Source organism: Lynx canadensis, chromosome B1 (genome assembly GCF_007474595.2).
Source record: "Lynx canadensis isolate LIC74 chromosome B1, mLynCan4.pri.v2, whole genome shotgun sequence".
Lineage (NCBI taxonomy): Eukaryota > Metazoa > Chordata > Mammalia > Carnivora > Felidae > Lynx > Lynx canadensis.
Window position 1 is genome coordinate 42,677,004 of NC_044306.2, and position 19,703 is coordinate 42,696,706.

At 35.7% G+C, this 19,703-nt stretch overlaps 1 protein-coding gene across 1 annotated transcript; it reads right to left on the minus strand.

Annotated features, from left to right (window-relative positions):
* Positions 1-5,038: 5,038 nt before the first annotated feature.
* Positions 5,039-18,786, minus strand: IDO1 (indoleamine 2,3-dioxygenase 1). Its single transcript, XM_030312582.1, has 10 exons — positions 18,634-18,786; positions 15,215-15,310; positions 14,982-15,101; positions 11,923-12,041; positions 10,766-10,780; positions 9,142-9,241; positions 8,484-8,601; positions 7,359-7,410; positions 6,547-6,695; positions 5,039-5,587 (listed from the first exon to the last, which is right to left on the minus strand). Exons 1-10 carry the CDS (start codon positions 18,730-18,732, stop codon positions 5,232-5,234), a joined length of 1,224 nt encoding a protein of 407 aa, XP_030168442.1. The 5' UTR covers positions 18,733-18,786; the 3' UTR covers positions 5,039-5,231.
* Positions 18,787-19,703: the final 917 nt, after the last annotated feature.

Below are 19,703 nucleotides of genomic sequence, written 5' to 3' on the forward strand. Positions count from 1 at the left end.
TCTTTAAAGTGCTGAACGATATTCCATTGCTACAGTGTACCTCAGCTTCTTTATCCATTCACCTACTGAAGGATGTCACGGTTGCTTCCAAATTTTTACAATTAGGAATAAAGGTGTTTAAACATCCATGTGCAGGTTTTTGTGTAGACATAAGTTTGATTTTCCTTTCCTCAAATTATAGATCCCAGTGCTAAACAAATGTAATGACTCTTGATGGCATGGATCATATATATCTTTTGTGTCCTCTTTCAAGCTATTTACTTTCTGTGATGAAGGTGTAAGATTTACCAGTTTTATCAGCCATCTGACTTAAATTTTCTCTTTGGGGTATTTTTGGTCCATCATAAAACCAAACCTCAAAACTAACACAAGGCTAATTTCCTATCAAAATGAATTTACGCTACCTTGTATCATAGGTGACTTTTTAGAGACTTAGATCTTATAAGCTGTATAAATCTGGATGTATATTCCTATTTCCTCCAATACTTCTGGTAAATTGTCCAGTCCATACCTACTGATGTTGCCAGCAGGTGAGTACATTCTATCAACAAGAGAAAATAGTTTCCATCATTTGAATAGTAAATAATAATCATATTTCAAACACTAGATATACAAACAACTCCTTTAGAAAATTTGCTCACACCTTCTCTGAATAGAGCACATTCACCACCACATTTTTGCTTTTCAGTCTGATTTTAACCTGTAAGTAGTTAAAAAGATAGTAATGGTTCACAATGTACATTTCTGATAACCAACTGTGGCTTCCTGCCTCAAGTTCTGCTTTCTTCAGAAAAAAAAAAAAAAGTTAGCATTTTATAATCCACCAACCCTACTTTATTTCATACATTTTTGACTATCTCAGTGTCAAAGCTTTCCTCCCAATAGGTAATGTCTAAAGCACACAGCTCATGGACCAAAAATTATCCAAGTCCATGTGTACTTTGAGTTTCAATTCTAGGATACATGTAATTAGGAATACCATATAATGTATAGTGCTTTTTATAATGGCATCTTAATGTTCACATTTTGCGTAAGAGGTGAGTTCCTAGGATAGTATATAATGAAAATGAATATACAACTTTCTTATAACAATCTGGTGCATGACATTTTAACCTTTGTTTTTAGAAAAGGCTTTCATTCTGTTTTTGTTTGTTTGTTTTACACAACTGTTTCTTTTTTAAAATAATAGACATTTCTAATACTAGGTACACATCCTTTCTATCTTCAAAATAGTTATAAAGGCCTGAAGTAGAAGGCTGATCCAATTGGCAATGCATTTTTACCCTATGTTGGACTATCTACACCATTCCAACTTTCTTGCCTATTATGTTGACTGCAACTTCCAAGTCAGTGTGAATGGACTCAGCTCTGTAGACATAAGCAAATGATCCTTTACCAAGCAGATTTCTAACTTTCAAATTTCCCTTCTTCTCTCCCATGTAGGACACCATATTTTCAGGCACTGGCTCTGCTCCCTTTTGGCTCAGTTCCCATTAGGCTAAGTTTCCATGGCTACAGTTCTTATGGCAAAAGCACAGCCACCATAAGGTCTCCAGGATACTGCGTCAGAAATATGCATCTGAGCTCCCATTTTGGAAAGCCTGGGCTGGTTGACCCAATAACAGTAATGGGAACAGAAATACCACCCTATCTCCACTTTTTTCTTGTTATTGCAACACAATAAAACATCATGCATGAGTTGGAAATTTTAGGGAGAGCCCTGTGCAGTCAAGTATCCAATACTTCTATTGCAAAGGTCAAAAGAAGAAGAATTCCCGTGTACGCACATTTTTTCCTTTAATGGAATTTGTACTCCCAGTAACGGTTTGACATATTCTGGAGGTGGTTTGCCTGGGTTTAATTTTTTACTGTGCCATATGCTAGCTGTGTGGCTTTTGAAAGCTACTGAACTCCATTGGGTCTCAGTTTCTTTAAAAGTAGCTAGTACTTATCTCATCAGCCATTGAAATGATTAAGTGAATTGATATAGGTAATCTCCAAATAAGAGTTTTCTATATTGTCAAAGGCATTGGAGAGGGATTCATACATTGTACGGGCCATTGTATCTCAGAGTTGGCAAGAACCTTAGGGACAACCAAGTTTGTGTTTATATGTCAAATTTTTAGCCTGTCTGAACTTCTAATTTTTAAATTGTTTATTGTATATAAAACAATTCTTTGGAAATAAGCAAATTCCTATCTTTAGCTCATGACTCACCATAAGAACTGTATATCTACCTCAGTGTACCATGTCTCACAGAAGGGTATGAGGATTCCAGAGTGCTGTGAATTGAGTAGCATTCTCTATAATGTGTAATATTATATTTAATATATTGGAGTGAGAAAAATAAGATATGAATTATATGTTAGGAACCTCAACCATTTACCATACAAAAGTTAAGTATAGAAGGAAGGGTGTAAGATATACTTACTTTTCTGAACACTTGATATAAAAAATACACATAATTTTAAGCTATATTTTCCTCACTTATGGAAAACAACATATAGGGAATATACCACTATACACTTCTGATTTTACTATGACATAGGCTGGGATGGAAGTATCAGTCATTCTATTCAAAGAAAACCCATGTTACTAAGAATTCACTGCATCTAGTTAAAACCTTCTCTTATGGTAGTAGACCACCTTCATCCTCCAGTGACTCAATGACCCCTCCTCCGTGGTGGAGCCAAGGCCACATGGCATGCATGCAAGAATAACATGACTTCTTTAGAAACATATCCAGTATTTTGCTGTACATCCTCCAGTCCAGAGATGAGTGAGTTTGAAGAAAACCAGGAATCGTGGTTTCCATTATTTGAACAGATATAAGAGAATACACTCAGATGAACAAGTGTCCGCACTCTTTGTGGAGAACTTGAAGCCCAGTTTCAGTCTGTCTATCACCTACCTAACAACAGCGCCATGTCAGGAACAATGCCATTTTTGTTGTTGTTGTTTTGTTGTGTTTTGTTTTTATTTTTGTTTTAAGTATTTACTTATTTTGGAGGGAGAGCACAAGCAGAGAGGGTCAGAGAGACAGGGACAGAGGATCTGAAGCAGGCTCTGAGCTAATAGGCTGACAGCAGAGAGCCCAATGTGGGGCTCAAACCTACAAACTGCAAGATCATGACCTGAACCAAAGTCAGATGCTCAACCAACTCAGCCACCCAGGTGCGCCATACATGATGTTCTTAAAGAGAAAATGTGCATACAGAATGTGGCTGAAAGGATCAAAGATGTTTTGGATGTCAAGATGATTGATTACTAATTAGGTAAAACCAATTGTGGAGAAGAAACTCTTGATATGTGGCATGTAGCTGTGGAGCCAGATTGATCCATGTAGCAGACAGGACAGAAAAACATCTTAACTTGGAGTCAATAAATGATCCTTAGTATTTACTTATATTCTAGTAGTACTTTATAGTTTCCTAAGATTTAAGCACTATATTTCATTCAACAGTAACCTTGTGAACAAGGCAGGACAGGCATTATTATGCTCATTGTACACAAATACAAAGTGACTTGCCTAAGGTCACAAAGGTAATAGATGTCCAAAACGGAGCCCACAAAAATAACCCACATTTGAAACCTCTCAATTTAGTGCATTCTTAACCACATCAAGCCCTGAGACATGATGACCTTTCTTCCAACCCTTAAAAATTATACACATATACACACATAGGTATGTACTTGGTCTGCATGCATACATTCATGCATGCAAACTTTTCTCATTTTAAACTTATATATGTTCATTGCAGAAACACTGACAGGAAAATAAAGAAGAAAATGTGTCCCATGCACCTAAAAACTATTACCATTGACATTTGGTATATTTTCTCTGGAATCAAATGAAATTTTGCTTATGAACAGGGAGATTTCACTGGGTTAGGGTGTATTCAAAATATGTAAAATATGTTAAAATAGTTTTTAGAGGTGTGACCTTAGAAATATGTGACTACATTTCCTTCCTTGAATCTGTTTGGGTGTGTGCACTCAGCCCACTTCCTCAGACCTGGGCTTTCCACAAATTGAAAGTGCTTGCAAATTCTGCACGCAGGCAGCCATTGTGCCTTGTTTTTATTCTCATCTTTAATAGCATAGCCAATATCTAGCTAATCATCTACTACTATATCTCATGAAATTCTATCAAGTCAGCTCATTTCTTCTCCCTCTTCTTCCCAAATTCTCTTTCTCTCTAACCTGGTCTACATCGAGACCGGTGAAAAAGATGAGGAAGATCAATAAACTAAAGTTCTCCTCCCCTTTATAACCAACTGTGTGGCCCTCAGTAAGCAACTTCATCCTTCTGAGCCTCAATTTTGTCATCTTTAAAATTAGTTTGGGTCTGGGTGCCTGGGAGACTCATCTGGTTAAGCATCTGACTTTGGCTCAGATCATGATCTCATAGTTTGTGAGTTTGAGCCCCTCATTGGGCTCTCTGCTGCCAGTGTCAGAGCCCACCTCAGATCTTCAGTCCCCCTTTCTCCTCATATCCCTTACTTGCGCGCACATGCTCTCTGTCTCTCAAAAATAAAAATCAACATTTTTAAAAAATGAGTTTGGCTCATATAATTTTTAAGCTCCTCTCCAACACTCTTAGATTATGTTATTAAATAAATTAATGCCAGATTGTGCATGTCGGATAACCCTGGCCTCCTGAGAGAAATTATATTTCAAAGGTGACCTCTTCTTGTTAGCCCACAGTAATTTATTCATGAATTGACTCAATCATTTATATATTCATTCAACAGGTATTTGCTAGGTATGCACTAAGGTTGGGAGATGCATAGGTCAGTAAAAAATAGGGTGTCCCTGGCATCGGGAAGCTTATCATGTAGTAACAATACAGACAAGGACACAGGTAATTATAAACAAGTGTGATATTACTGTAGGGAAGGTAAAGGAATCTATTACCCATGGTTGAGGGTAGCAGTGTAGACTGGGTCTCATCTGGATCAATATTTAATTATAGTTATGAATAAAGCAACTTTTAGACATTTTATTATATCATATCAATATTTATTGAATGTCATCATTTTAATTACAATAAAATATTCTAATTTTATTATAATTCTATTCTTACAAGGAAAGAACAGATATTGGAAAAACACTTTGAAATCTTTTATAAGTACTATTAAAAAGTTGTGTATTATTAATTCGTGGGTCTGATACAATGAGCAATATAGACATATATAGACATCTTGGTCTTTACGAAATGCCAAGTTACATTAGTCAACGTTCAGCAGGAATTTCTCAGTTGTATTTCTAACACTCTTCAGGAAAGTCATGACACTAGTGCCTCCAGTTCCTTTATTTTCTGGTTCTGATGTTTCTTCAGATGTTGAGTTTGCCTTGTGCTTGTTCTTTGAAGGAATCACGATGTACTTGGCTACTATTTTCAAATGGAATTTTCTCAGGTCAGCCATAGCTTTCACACATTCATTATAATCTGCCTTCAGTTTAGCATCACCTTTTGAAATAACAAACTCACGGACCGAGGGGGCTGACTCTAATGACTGGAGAAATTTCCGGTGAGCTAATGGCATATATTCTCTCATTTCCTGAAGGAATTTGAAAGAAGATTCTGAAGGAACAAGAGAAAGATTAGTCAGTAGGGAAAAAACATTCCCCAATCTAGGGGAGAAGGTCAGAGTGAGGTCATAGTGGGTGGGAGATCACAAGCCACCACTAAAACATGAGGCACTGAGTTCACAACCACCCTGTTAGAAGACTACTCATCTTGATCTAGTAATGGTAATTATTGTAATACAGGTTTAATTCTGAAAGCCCCATGAGCTGAACTCATTCTTTCATAATAGAGTTTTTTGCTCATGTGTCCTTTCTCACTTCCTACTGTATTCGATCCTTCTAAAAAGCTGATGATACAGACAGGATGAAAATAATCTATACTTGACAGATCATGACACAGAGTCCAGGAGAGTTTAAGAGAGAACTTTTAAATAAATGAATGAACTATTAACCAAGAAGTTCTTACTAGAGCTTCTCCTACCCCTACAAGGAATATAATGGATGTGGCTCATATTTCAACTTTGGGGCATCTTTAAAATTTGAGCTGCTGGAAAATAATACAGCTGACCAAGAGCAATGTCAAGCCTCCCCTGTCACTGACATCTCCACTTCCCCAACTTCAACTCACAGTCCCATCTCATTTGCTGGTGACTTTCTCTTTCTGAATCTGATCATACATTTTCAGGACATGTGCTATGGGCTTCATCACAGCCAATTAGGCTTTATATACATGTTCAAATGTCAAGATTGAGAGGGTGATGAACTTGGGTTTTGGTTCTGGCTTCACTGCTTTCTAGCTGGTTAATAAGGGGTTTGTCACTTAACCTGTAAAGAAATTTAAAAGTTCCTGCTTGGTTGTTTGTGAAAGGGGGTGATGACAACAAGATCTTGCCTTACTGATTCTTTGAAAAGTATCAGGCTCAGATGAGATGCTGATGGAAAGTTACTTCTTAGATGTTAAAACACTATTGTATTAACATAGGAGATTATTATTATTTGTCATTATCCACTCACCTTCACCAGAACTCTGCTGGATGCCCAGCAGAACATCAAAGCACTGGAAGACACTGCTTTGGGCTGCACTACCCCCCGCAAACTTCTTTGGGGTTTCCCAGACACCTTCATACTTCAGACCCTCTGGCAGCAGGGGGTTGCCTTTCCAGCTAGATGAGGAAGGAAAAAAAATCATTATTTAGATTAATTGCCAAATTTTCAGATATAAAATTTTATAATAGAGGGTGAATGGAGAGTGACGTGACATAGATTTCATTATTCTTCTTCCACACTTCCCTCCACTCATGTTCATTTTTGAGAATGCTAAATAAAATGTTTCTGAGAAAATTTGGCATAAGGATTCTATAAATGGAAGCTTACCTTTGCATTGGAGAAAATATCATTCTGTTCTCTCTTTTTAATGTTTATTTACTTATCTTGAGAGAGAGAGAGGTGGGGGAAGGGCAGGGAGAGAGGGAGAGAGAGAACCCCAAGCAGGCTCCGTGCTGTCAGTGCTGAGTCTGATATGGGGCTCGATCCCATGAACTGGGAGATCATGACTTGAGCCAAAAAGCAAGAGTCAGGCGCTCAATTGACTAAGCCACCCAGGCACCTCCATTCCTCTTTTTTAAATGACTACCTTTCCTGTCCATAGTCGAGTCCATGCCTGGCCAACTAATAACAGAGAGAATAGTCTATTCTTTCTCTACAACATGTTTTTTAAGATATGAATTATTTCCTAAACCCGATGGATAGTGGGGATCATCAGTGGGAATTTGATGTGTTATGATAAATGTTTAAGAGAAAACAAACTCAGGTGTAAGACTACATACCCAGACAAGTATATGCGAAGAACATTGAAAAATGTGTTTGGGTCCACATATTCTGTAAAAAGATAAGGTATGTTAAATTAAGCAGTTATCAGAACCATCACAGGAGATCAAGATATTGTAAATAACTGATAGCGGGTTTCAGCTTAGGCTTCAGGAAAGGCATTAGGTCCATCTGTGCAGAAAAAGTCCCTGAGGAGAAGCTCTCCCAAGTGAGCCTCATGTCCACTGAACAGGGTCTACCATAGGGCTAGCACACAGCTTATATCAAAGAGCCTAAGCCCACATCAGACTCCTCCTAGGGAGACCAATTAAACTGCCAATGTTTCTTTAAAGCTATTTCACATGCTTACTGCCATGAGATAAACTACTTACATAAAGAAAGAAACAAATCTAAATAAAATGAAAAGCAGAAACAACAACCCCAGGAACCCTGTGGGTTTGTTTCCCTGTGGATCATCCCCATGTCTCTCTTCCCAAAGCTTACTAACATTTTTTATCTGAAGGTCTATTTCTTTCCAATGACCAATCATCAGTAACTCAAAGCCTAGGGATACACTGTGACATATTTGTTGAAGCTGTCCGGCAGAGCGCATTTTTTTTTTTTTTTTTGGTAGACCTTTGTTTATATACTTTTTTTGGTTATTGCTGCTTTTTTTTAACTGTTAATTTTGTAATAACTTTTGAGCTCAGTAGCTTTTCTCTGTTGTTTCTTACTTAACTTGTGAAAAAGCAGAATTCTTAGGGAGTTCTTATCAAGCAGAAGCTAAGTATTTTAGAAATTAAAACAGCCTGAACCTTAAGCAACTGTCTCCATGGTTTTCAGTGGGAGGCTAGGACATTCCTGACAGTTAAATAATTACCTGGCTTGCAATTCTAGCTTCACAATTTACTATCTATGTAACCTTGGGCCATTTATCTTATCTCTCCAGTAGATTACTTTATCTATAAAATTAATATAACGAAACCTACCACAGGAAAGTATAATAATTTAGTGAGATAAAGTGAAAACACACCCACTTAAGTGAGAGGTTTTTTTTTTTTCTATTTGTTTAACAACTCTACGTTTCAGGTAATCAGAAACTTGTGACTGCCAGCCTTGAATGTTGCCTGGCATACAATACTTGCCATGAATTTGTTTAAACTCTTCCTGGGCTTGTTTCAGACAAGAAGCTATGTAACGCAGCGCCCTTTGCAGAGTATTGTGGTCCTCACATTTTACTGCATTCAATAAATCAGGAATTACCTTAAAAAAAAAAGGTAAACATTTAAGATTTCTTAGCACTAAATATTGGCATAGAATAAACTTCTTCTAATTCTTAATCCCCAAATTAAATGTGGGATTTCCACTTCTTTTGTTTTGGTGAGTACCCTCTTATTGTTTGACTTAATTTCCTTGCATTTAATTAAGCTTGGGTTTATTTTAATTTATTTAATATTTAGAGATAAGTTTATATAGTTTTATATAGTTTTATTTCTAATTCTAATAGTCAAAAACATTAGATTTATATCACTGTGATCTAGTTCCAATGACAACTTGCATTAAAAATGTATCTCTTTTTTTGAGGTTTCAAACTTTATTCTAAATGTGTGGGTCCTACGCTTTATATTTTAGATGAGACACAAAAATAAATAAAATACTTTTTTCTACCAGATGAACCCTTATATCCAATTAAATAATTGAATGCTCTATTGAATCAAGATAAAGTTATTTCATGCATAATATAGAATGATTGCTCTGCTTATGGAAATCAAGATACAAATTTGCCAGTATGGATAGACTTACTTTGATTGCAGAAGCCGCTGCTATTTCCACCAACAGAGAAACCAGGAAAAATCCTTTACCGCAGTCTCCCCCAGGAAACGAAAACAGAATGTCCATGTTCCTAAGAAAATAAGTCAAGTGAGTCAAGAATTTAGCAAAAATACTGGCGTATTTGTTTGAGTGCTTTGTAGTTTTCAAGTATTTTTGTTCTATTTTAGTTTCAAAATAATCTTGTGGGATAAGTATGCTAGGTTTTACTATCTCTATTACATTGTTGGAAATATGAGTGTTAGGTCCATCATCTAAGATCTAATGGTAAATTAAGCTGGGACTTTAAATTCTATTTTAGAATTTTGGAACCAGAAATTCCAAGACCATTTCTGTTTCTTTTGTCTCATTAATTTTTCACATGCATATATATTACCATATTTATAGATTTATACATATTTGATGCTTATAGAGACATCTGTGAGGTATAATTTTAAGCAGGCTTTTTGCTTTAAATAAATATATTCATATCTATATTTTTATCTGTGAACCTGATTCAATTTCTCAGTGGTTTACTTGCTTTACAAAGAAATTGGGAAATTCAAATAATTGATTATACCATATTTTCTTTTTTAGTGAAGTTTCACACTAGTGCTACCAAGGATTCAGTATCTGTATATCTATGAAGTTCATGGTGGTTAAATTCATAGTCTCCGAAGCCAGACCATTTCTGCAAGTTTACTTGTTGTGTGACCTGACCTAGATATTTTATGTTTCTGCCTCAGTGTTCTCATCTGTAACATGGGACTGATGATACCATCTTCCCATGTAAAAGCCTTCCATAGCTGTCCACTGATCTGAAGATACTATTTAAACCCCTTATCATAGCCAAAAGTCCTACATAATCTTTTTGCTAAATTTATTTCTTCCTCCCTTTACCATACTACTACTTGCATCAGTCACTACTTATCAACAACACTAGCCTTCCTTCAGTCTGATAATACATCAAGATTTTCATCACTTTGAGGCCCTTACTCTTGCTGTATCCTCCACTATGAACACTCATTTTTTTCTTGTAGCTAATTCTTTCCCACTCACTCTTTGGAACTCAGCTTAAGTAACCTGCTACAGGAATTCCTTCTTCATCCCTTTAATTTGGTTAGAGCTCCTCTTGCCCTCTTCCTAATCAAGGAGCAATTTACATAATTTGCCTGTATCCACTTTCTGCACCAAAGCAGGCTTATTCCTATGATATTTACCTTTATTTCCCTAGCTTTTAGCCTCCTCTCAGTACATAGATCAAAAATAGTAAGGATTGGGCCAAAAAGAACAAGTTTATGTTTCTGGCCACTGAGATTATTAAGTCAAAGACACACAGATGGATGTGCATTTTGTATTTGTGCATTTTTAATTACATTTTATACATGCAGGTGTTATTTTTGCATGTAAATATAGCTATGATATCAAGCAGACATGGTGCTATGATAGTCCGAGATCTAATTAAGGATTGGGATTATTTGCTCTTTAAAAAATTACTTGAGTTATTTTTTGCCTAAATTCAATTGGTCTCTTAAAAAGTACATTTGGATGATACTGATAAACCTATATTTACTTTGAATAAAAAATAATCCTTAGAATAAAATGATCAAATACTTACTCATAAGTCATGGGCCTTATGAAAGCAGCCATCAAACAGTGGGCCAATTGGAAAAGAAAAAGAAAATCAGTTAAAAACTCAAAAAGTGGTTTTGAGTTATTATTATTCAATTTAATACTACTGATCTATCAAAGGTAAGATATAAGTAAAAAAAAGAAAAATATATATGTTTTTTAAAAAATATTTATCAACTAGGCATTGCAAACAGGACTTTTTAAGTAAAAAAAAAAAAATTAAATATTCAAGGAACATGGAAGGTTAGTCAAAACTAGTCATTCCTAATAAACTTTTCTAGATCAAATCCTTTCATTTTATGGTTCCCGGGTCTACAGTACTCCTCTGCAGAAACACACCCAGAGCCCTGGGACACCCTATGTCTCTTGTCCCCTTAGGGTATCAAATCCCACTGCTAAAATGATAGCAGGGGCCTAGTCCCTCAACAGGCTGCACTGAGGGCCTGGGCATTTTCCCTTCCACTGCCGAAAATGTGTTTACTCTTAACTGGAGAGATAAACATTAAAGTTGTAGAATCTCCAAAACATGTTACCCGAAAAAAAAAGCCAGACACAAGAACACCTGCTCTATAATCACACTAATATGAAATCCAATAGCAGAAAAAATTAATTTTTAAAATGACCAATCAGAATGTGTGTACCTGGAGGTAGAGAAGAGAATTGAATAGAAAGAACCATAGAGGTGATATTCTGTATCTCGTCACAGGCTATCCATGTGTGTAGAACAGTCAAAATCCCCCAACCGAACAGTCAGGATGGCACATTTCATTGTATGTTAATTATACACCTTTCTCTCTTGTATATACCAGCAGAGGAAAACATACCCCCAAGAAAGAGAAGAAAGCTGTGCTGCTGAAAACTGAACCAATGACTAACTCCCTATTGACATAAATAGCATGCACTTCTTTAAAAAATAATAATAATGTTTATTTTATTTTTGAGACAGAGAGAGACAGAGCATAAGCAGGGGTGGGGCAGAGAGAGAGAGACACAGAATCTGAAGCAGGCTCCAGGCTCTAAGCTGTCAGCACAGAGCCTGATGTAGAGCTCGAACTGGTCAACCACGACACTCAACTGACTGAGCCACCCAAGTGCCCCACGCATGTACTTCTTTAATTCCTGCTATAATCACAATTTACGTACCCATTGGGATCCTTTTTCTTCCAGTTTGCCAAGACACAATCTGCATAAACCAGAATAGGAGGCAGATCCAGCTTCTTAGACAGTTCACAGTAAGGAACAGCAATATTCTTTGGCAAGACCTAATTAAAACACAGTATTTAGTATTAGCCTTTGAAGTATCTTACCTTTTCCTCTGCTTTCTGGGTGCCAGAACATTAGCTGTTCTACATCATGGCATTCTGAAACCAAACCACTATAATTTTCTCTTCCTCATTTCACAACTTAGTCCTGGGAATTATTAAATGTTTATGTTTTAGATGTGGGCTGATGTGGACATAATCTAGTCAGAGAGAGAAAAAGGAGGTAAAGGGTTCAAGGAACAAAGGATGTATCCTTGACTTTCCAACGGTCTGTGGTTACTTGTAGTCACTTACTTATTCACTCATGTGTCCACCCCATGAATATTTGTTGGGCAATTCCTCTATGCTAGGAATTTTTCATCCATAGGAAATACAAGGATAAAATCATGCTCAGTTTCCTTTGTTCTCAGCTTTTCTTTTCCTGAGCCTATTACTCAGGATTCTGCTCTGTGTTTGCCCACATTCTAAAAGGCTCCTACCCCTACAGGGCAATCCTGATGGGCAAGCGCTCTCCTAGGGTGCCCATTGTTGCCACTCATGCATGCCATGTTTTCCAACTGCTCTATTAATCATAATGCTGACCTTTTATTCTTTATCTGCCTGATTTTATAACCAGATTGTCCCATGTAATAATTAAGATCATCCTTGTCATCAGCAGCCTATGGCTGGAATATGTGTGGCTCATCTGGGGTAGTAGGAGGTGGGCTACGGTGGGAGAGGTGGCATGACAATGTGGCCCACTCAATAGTTCTGAGAGCTCAGGAGAGCTCTAACCTCAGTAGCTTCGGATTAATTTAATACACCTGGAGATGATGGTTTAACAAAGAAGACAAAATGTTAGGATGGTAACATTGGCTATCAAAGCCCTTGCAGAACTTATGCCTCTGGAAAGTGAAACATTTTGGTTTGCAAATGATTTACATTTGTTTCTAAAGGAAATTTCTGCCTCTTTCTGATTTAAAGGGAAGATCAAAGGGAAACAAAAGGGAAGGTGCTTAATTGAAAAATTAATTTGAGATGACTTGGAAAAAAGAAAGGAAATGTTCAAACCCATCTTGATCTATTAGAGACATTTACACAGCTACTAAGAAACTCAGATGCTAATTTCTAACCCATTCTCAAGCAAAACTTGCCTTATATTGATATATCTTATTTTTTATCCGTTTGTTCTCTTTCCTCACTTCAGTAGTTGTATATGTGTGTGTGTGTGTGTGTGTGTATGACTATTGACAATATGTGTACACACACACACACACACACATATATATATTTCCTATAGTTTCCTCACTTCAATAGTCATATATATATATATAATTTTCTATATATATGTATATACATATACATATATGTGCATATGTATTTGTTGCTGGCTTCTAAAATCCTTTTTAGAATAATGTGGTATATAAAAACTAGATAAATTAAAAATATATTTTTATTTTTATTTTATAATTCTGATGTCCAGTCTGGTAAATTTATTATCTTTTTTATTATCCCATGTACATTCTGGTCTCCATATTTTTTGCTAGTCCTCTCTTTCTCTTTTTTGCTTCTCTCCTCTTTGAATAAGCTGTACCAATCTTTTAAGAAGTAATTCAAGTCCCACTTCTTCCTTGAAACATTTCATTATTATACCAACTACTATTTAACTCCTCTGGACTCTCATACTTCTCCACTTAGCATATGCTGCCCTTTGTTATTGATGATCTTTCATTTTGTTTTGACTTTATTTACTTATTTTGAGAGAGAGAGTGTGCATGTGTGCGTGAGCAGGGCAGGTGCAGAGAGAGAGAATCCCAGGCAGGCTCCACTCCGTCAGCGCAGACCATGAACTCTGAAATCATCACCTGAGCCGAAACCAAGAGTTGTAGGGTTAACTGACTGAGCCACTCAGGTGCCCCTATTGATGATCTTTCTATACAATACCTACACATTTAGCTAAACTCAGATTCTAGCAAGTCTAGTGGGGCTGTGTGCTTAGGTTGTAAGGCTAGAACTAATCTGAAACTTTTTTGTGTCATCACAAAATTTATATATGGTAGTCTGATAATTATAAAGAAGTAAAAGGTGTTCCCATGATTATGCAGAACACATGTTCCCTTTTGTTTACATATCAGAGGATGACTTATCACATAGGGGAACTATATGTGTTGTTTTGTATTTAAACAGGATGTGGAAAGACAAGATAATAATTCCAATTAAGTTGTCAAAAAGGAAAAAAAATCATTAAATGGCAGAAGGTGCTTCTGGAATCTTTTTTTATCTCTTTCTTGTCTAAAGATCAGGTATTACAGTCAATTAGTTTCATGTGATTAGGATTGCCAGCTAAAATAAAGTATGGTATTATTTTAAATCTAAAGTTATCTACTGTTGATGAGAGTAGAGTGAAACCCATATGTTTTTCCGTGTTGACAGATTACATTTACATTGATGTAAGAGAGCACTTTGGCATTAAGTAAGAAGAGTCATAAAATGTCCATATCTCCCAAAACTCATAAAGAGAGAAAAAATTTAATTTTCAAATATATTGATTATAATGTAATTTACAATGGCAAAATATTAAAACAAGTACAGTATTTGTAAACAGAGGATTGAATAAATAAAGTCCAGTAACTCAATGAAAAACTATAAAGTGATTTCAAATGATGACTAGCATGATTATGTTGTAACTAAAAAATGCTTACAATATAATTTAAGTGAAAGACTCAGGACATATGTCTATATCCACAGGATGGAGCAACTGTGTTATGTAAGTGAAAGATTAAAAATCCAATAATGATAGCAGCTGGCATGTTAAGTCAATGAAACATTGTCTTCTTTTTATTTTCTGTTATACAAGCATCACCAAATTTAGTTATAATAGTTTTAGAATTATTTTTACATTAAATGTAAATTGGATGTAAATTGTCATATAGCATAAGAAATACCAGGAAATCTCCAAACCTCACAAACATCTTCACCGCCTTGGTTCCACACATATGCCATGGTGATATACCCCAGGACCAGATGTGCAAGGCGCTGTGACTTGTGGTCTTTGAGGTCGTCAATACCGACCATTTTTAACTGGGAATAAAAGAGATTGACTCAAATCAACATGGGTGACATTATAGCTTTAAAGCCAAGTGAAAAATGTTAAGAAGCTCTAACAGAAAGATGAATGCAATGCCTTTCCAAACCTTCTCAACTTCTTTACGTAGTTCATTTTTGTCAATAAGTTCAGGCAGGTTTTTAGCAATGGAAATCCATTGATCATAAGGGTAAGGTAGTTCCTCCTAGAAAAAAAGAAACGGGACATTTATTTCACAGTGAAAATTTTTATGAAATAGTTTTGCATCTGATTCATAGTCTGTCTTGCCTGTAGATCAATTCTGTGTAATGCTGTCCTGACAAACACTTACCTGTCCAGTAACCCCAGCCCTTGCATTGTTACCTGCACACTCAGAGCTCAAGACTTCTTCCTCTCCTCCAGCACTCTCACCTGCTCTTTTACACAGGCTACCTCAAAAGTTCCACTAAAATCATCCTGATTACTCCAACATACACTTAGGTCCCCAAGTATAAATCCTGTGTATTATACCTTCACATTGTTAAGTAATTTATTGTTATCTGCTATTTATTTTCTCTTCCTGGCTAGATTCTAATTTTTTTTAATGGAAGAAAATTGAGATTTCTTAGATGTCAGTAAGTAGACTAGGCACTTTGCTCAATAATTTCTTATTTAAATATTATAATGACCTAAAAAGTTGATTGTTATCTCCATTTCATGAATAAGGAAAACAAGGCTCAGTTTATGAGATTGTTTTGTACATATAGTTTATTGTGATTGAACTTTTAAGTGTTTCCAACTTTCAAAAATCAATGCTCTTTCCTTTTTTTTTTTTTTAAAGCTTATTCATTCCTCATTTCTAAGAGAAAGAGAGAGAGCACAAGCAGGGTAGGGGAAGAGAGAGAGGGAGGGAGACACAGAATCTGAAGCAGGCTGCAGGCTCTGAGCTGTCAGCACAGAGCCCAACGTGGGGCTTGAACTCACAAACCGTGAGATCATGACCTGAGCTGAAGTCAGATGCTTAACTGAATGAGCTACCTAGGCACCCCTCAAAAATCAATGTTCTTTTAACATCTCGCTACCCCATTTGATGGTAAGGATTTTATCATGCTTTTAATTTTGTATTTCTTACAGAACCTTGGACAGTACTGGACTTGTAAGAGATGCTGTACCTATATGTACCAATTGCCTGCTTTGGTACTATAGGCTTGTATTTTTCCCGGTAAGTGCAAATAAAATCCAAACAAAAGTGTCTCTTTGGATCTTATCATATTTATACTTTCATGTCAAAGGAAAACATGTAAACAAAAGACCTAGACACTGCCCTGAAATGAGCTTCAATTTCCCATATGCTCTTTTCCCATGCCTTTCTCATTAAGCTGTTTCCAGATATGTCCTTGAGGTCATCAATACTGAACTATGGGGATGCAGCAAAAACAGAAAGATTAACTCAAACCAACATTGATGAAATTTTAAGCTTCAAAACAATTAATATTATAAGTAAGCTAGAAGACAAAAAGGCAAATGTCACATAAAATTCAAAGCTTCAAAACAATTAATATTATAAGTAAGCTAAAAGACAAAAAGGCAAACATCACATAAAATTCAAACATTTTCAGGGACTTCAGATAATTGGCCAGTCTTTGTCTATTAGTGCAGATTTTTTAGCAATGAAATATGCAAGCAGTATATTCACTAGATAGTCACCTCTCTGGTTTCTCTGAAACCTTCTCCCTAACCACACAAATGCTGTGCAGTGGTGTTTTTAGTAACAAATATATATTATATATATACATATATATATAATATATATTGTTGTTGTTGTTCTGCATTTTACTCTGGAACACAACTGAATTTTTGTTTTTTACTATTTTCCCCAAATAACAGAAATATTTTTTATTGTCATATATCGTGATTAACGTCCTTTTGACAGAACTTTTAACAGATGCAAAAATTCAATCAATAATATACTTCTGTTTCAGAGGATGCTTAATGATATAATATAAATTAATTAAGAATAACACAGAGGTCATCAACTTCTGCTAGATTAGAGAATGTATTTTGTATCTATGTGGAACTAGAAGACATTATTTTCTTTTGGAATAGAAATTTGATTGATGAAAAAATATGAAATGAACATTGTGAACTTATAATTTCTAGGAAAGATCTTCAGTGAAGAAATAAAAGTAATGACTAATTTGTTCTCCTTGTTTCAGAATATGATCTAACTTCCTAAACATCTTAAGTAGTAATTACTACTTTTTAAGTAGTCCAGGAAGAGTTTTGTTTTGTTTTTGTTTGCTTTCATTTGTTTTGCTTTACCCCTTGGAATCTGTTCTTAGAGCTCCAAAACTGCCATGATTGTCTTAATTTTTAAAAGAATTTACTCTGGGAGAAAAATTATATATAGAGTTTTGCAACTTCTTGTTGTACCATTGATAAGTACATTTCCAAAATCATCTTATCCTGGCACTGCAGTGTGTTTGTATGGAGGGGGAGCAGGTCTAAGTATTAGTGATTTGTAAATACAAAGTGCTTTAAGCAATGACATTAGTGGGTTTGTTGTTGTTGTTTGAGAGAGAGAGAGCATAAGCTGGGGAGAGGGGCAGAGGGTAAGAGAGATGGGCTTGATCCCAGATCCCAGGAACCTTGAGATCGTGACCTGAGCAGAAATCAAGAGTTGGATACGTAACCAACTGAGCCACCCAGATGCCCCTACAGGATGTTATTTCTAAGTACAGTTAGATTAGATCTCTAACTAAAAATATGTTTGCTGCATTTAAAGATGCCCTCTGCATGGCTTAAATTTCTCATCAGGAAAATGAGGTTAATAACATACATACTTTTTAGGATGGTTATGAAGGTGGAGTAAGTTAGTATTTGTAAATTGCTTAACGATGCTATATAAATGTTTGTTATTTGAAATAGATAATAAGATGGTTTTCCTGGCATTCTTTGAAATACAACTTAAAAAAATGTAGTTTTAAAGACAAACATTTAGTCTACATGTCTTGCTGTTTGCAGGCAAAGTTTGTAAAATTTAAAAAAAAAAGGCAATTCAGACTCTCATCCAAATCTTACACTTAGTAGCAACAAGTAGTATTAATACAACACAAAATTGCTTGATATACCATCTCAAAAACCTAATCAAAGTAGGAACATGTACTTCACACAATTTTAGGTATTATCAACCAAGAAAAGGGGTTCCTTTGACATGCATCATTTATTACTTTGTTGGTTTTTTTTCAAAATGCCCCCCCAAAATGCAATTGCACTAAGTCAAAATACTTCTATAGTTTCCTTATTTCATCACTTACCTTATCTGTGTAAGGTAAGTAAAAAAATGGATTTAAGACTCAATCTCTAGGCAGAAAATTTTAAGGAAGTTAAGTATGCACCATTTATTAAAATTCTGCTCTACTTTTGGCATTGCTTTATCCATTTGTTCAGTAAAAATTACTGAACCACATTTGCTCAACAGAAGTTAACTTGCTCAGGTAAGTAATGATAAGAAAACATTTTTGCCCATACATCAGTTCTTTGTCTTACCTGTGGAGTTGGCAGAACGAAGCCCACCTCTTCATCTATATGGTATTCTTTCAAATTTTTCCAAGAATCTTTTGTAGGCAATATCCTATTGTGTGACATTCTTGCAGTCTACTTCTCTGGTCCTCCTTGTGCAAGGAGTTTTCAGAGCATCTATTTATTATAGAGGTTGCCATAGCCAATGATTGCAAACTTACACACGTAGGCAGCAAGAAATGACTTCCACTTTTGGAATAGTTTCATTTTCTTTCTTTGTAATTTGATAAACAATAAAACCACAAAAGCATCTCTGTTCATCATATGAAGAAACTGAAAGTTTATGGTACTATGAAGTATTTGTCACTGGGAACACCATTCGTTTACTGTCATAGGGAATGTGGGAAAGAAACTGAAATAACAAAAACCATGAATATAGGTAACTAGAAAAGTACATTTTTTAATGGGAACTTTTAAATCTTTGAAATAAGACAATGAATTTGACCAAGGCTAAAGTCCTAAAATATCCCTTCACTGTTACTATCATTGGCTTTCCATTAAGTCTCTAGGGTTCTTTAAACACGGTAGTGTCTTATTTCAGCAACCATGAAATGTAAACCATGCTACATTGAACTAATGTAGGCAATGATTGATGTAGAAAAAAATGGAAGCAGGTGAGGAATTAAGACAGTACCTCTTGGGGCACCTGGGTGGCTCAGTCAGTTAAGCGTCAGACTTCAACTCAAGTCATGATCTCACCCTTCGAGGGTTTGAGCCCCATGTCAGGCTCTGTGCTGACAGCTTAGAGCCTGGTGCCTGTTTTGGATTCTGTGTCTTCCTCTCTCTCTGTCCCACTCCAGCTCATGCTCCGTCTCTCTGTCTCTAAAAAATAAACATTAAAAAAATTATTTTAAAAATTAAAAAAAGAAAGACAGTACCTCTCTACATGCCCATTTTTCTTATTCAGTCTTTTATCTATGTTCTCAGTGATACAGTTCTTTCTTCTTCATATTCCTTAGAAGTACTTTTTAGGAAGACTTTTCTGTATCTCTACTATATTTGACTGCTAAGGACTGTTGAAGCAATAGTACTTCACA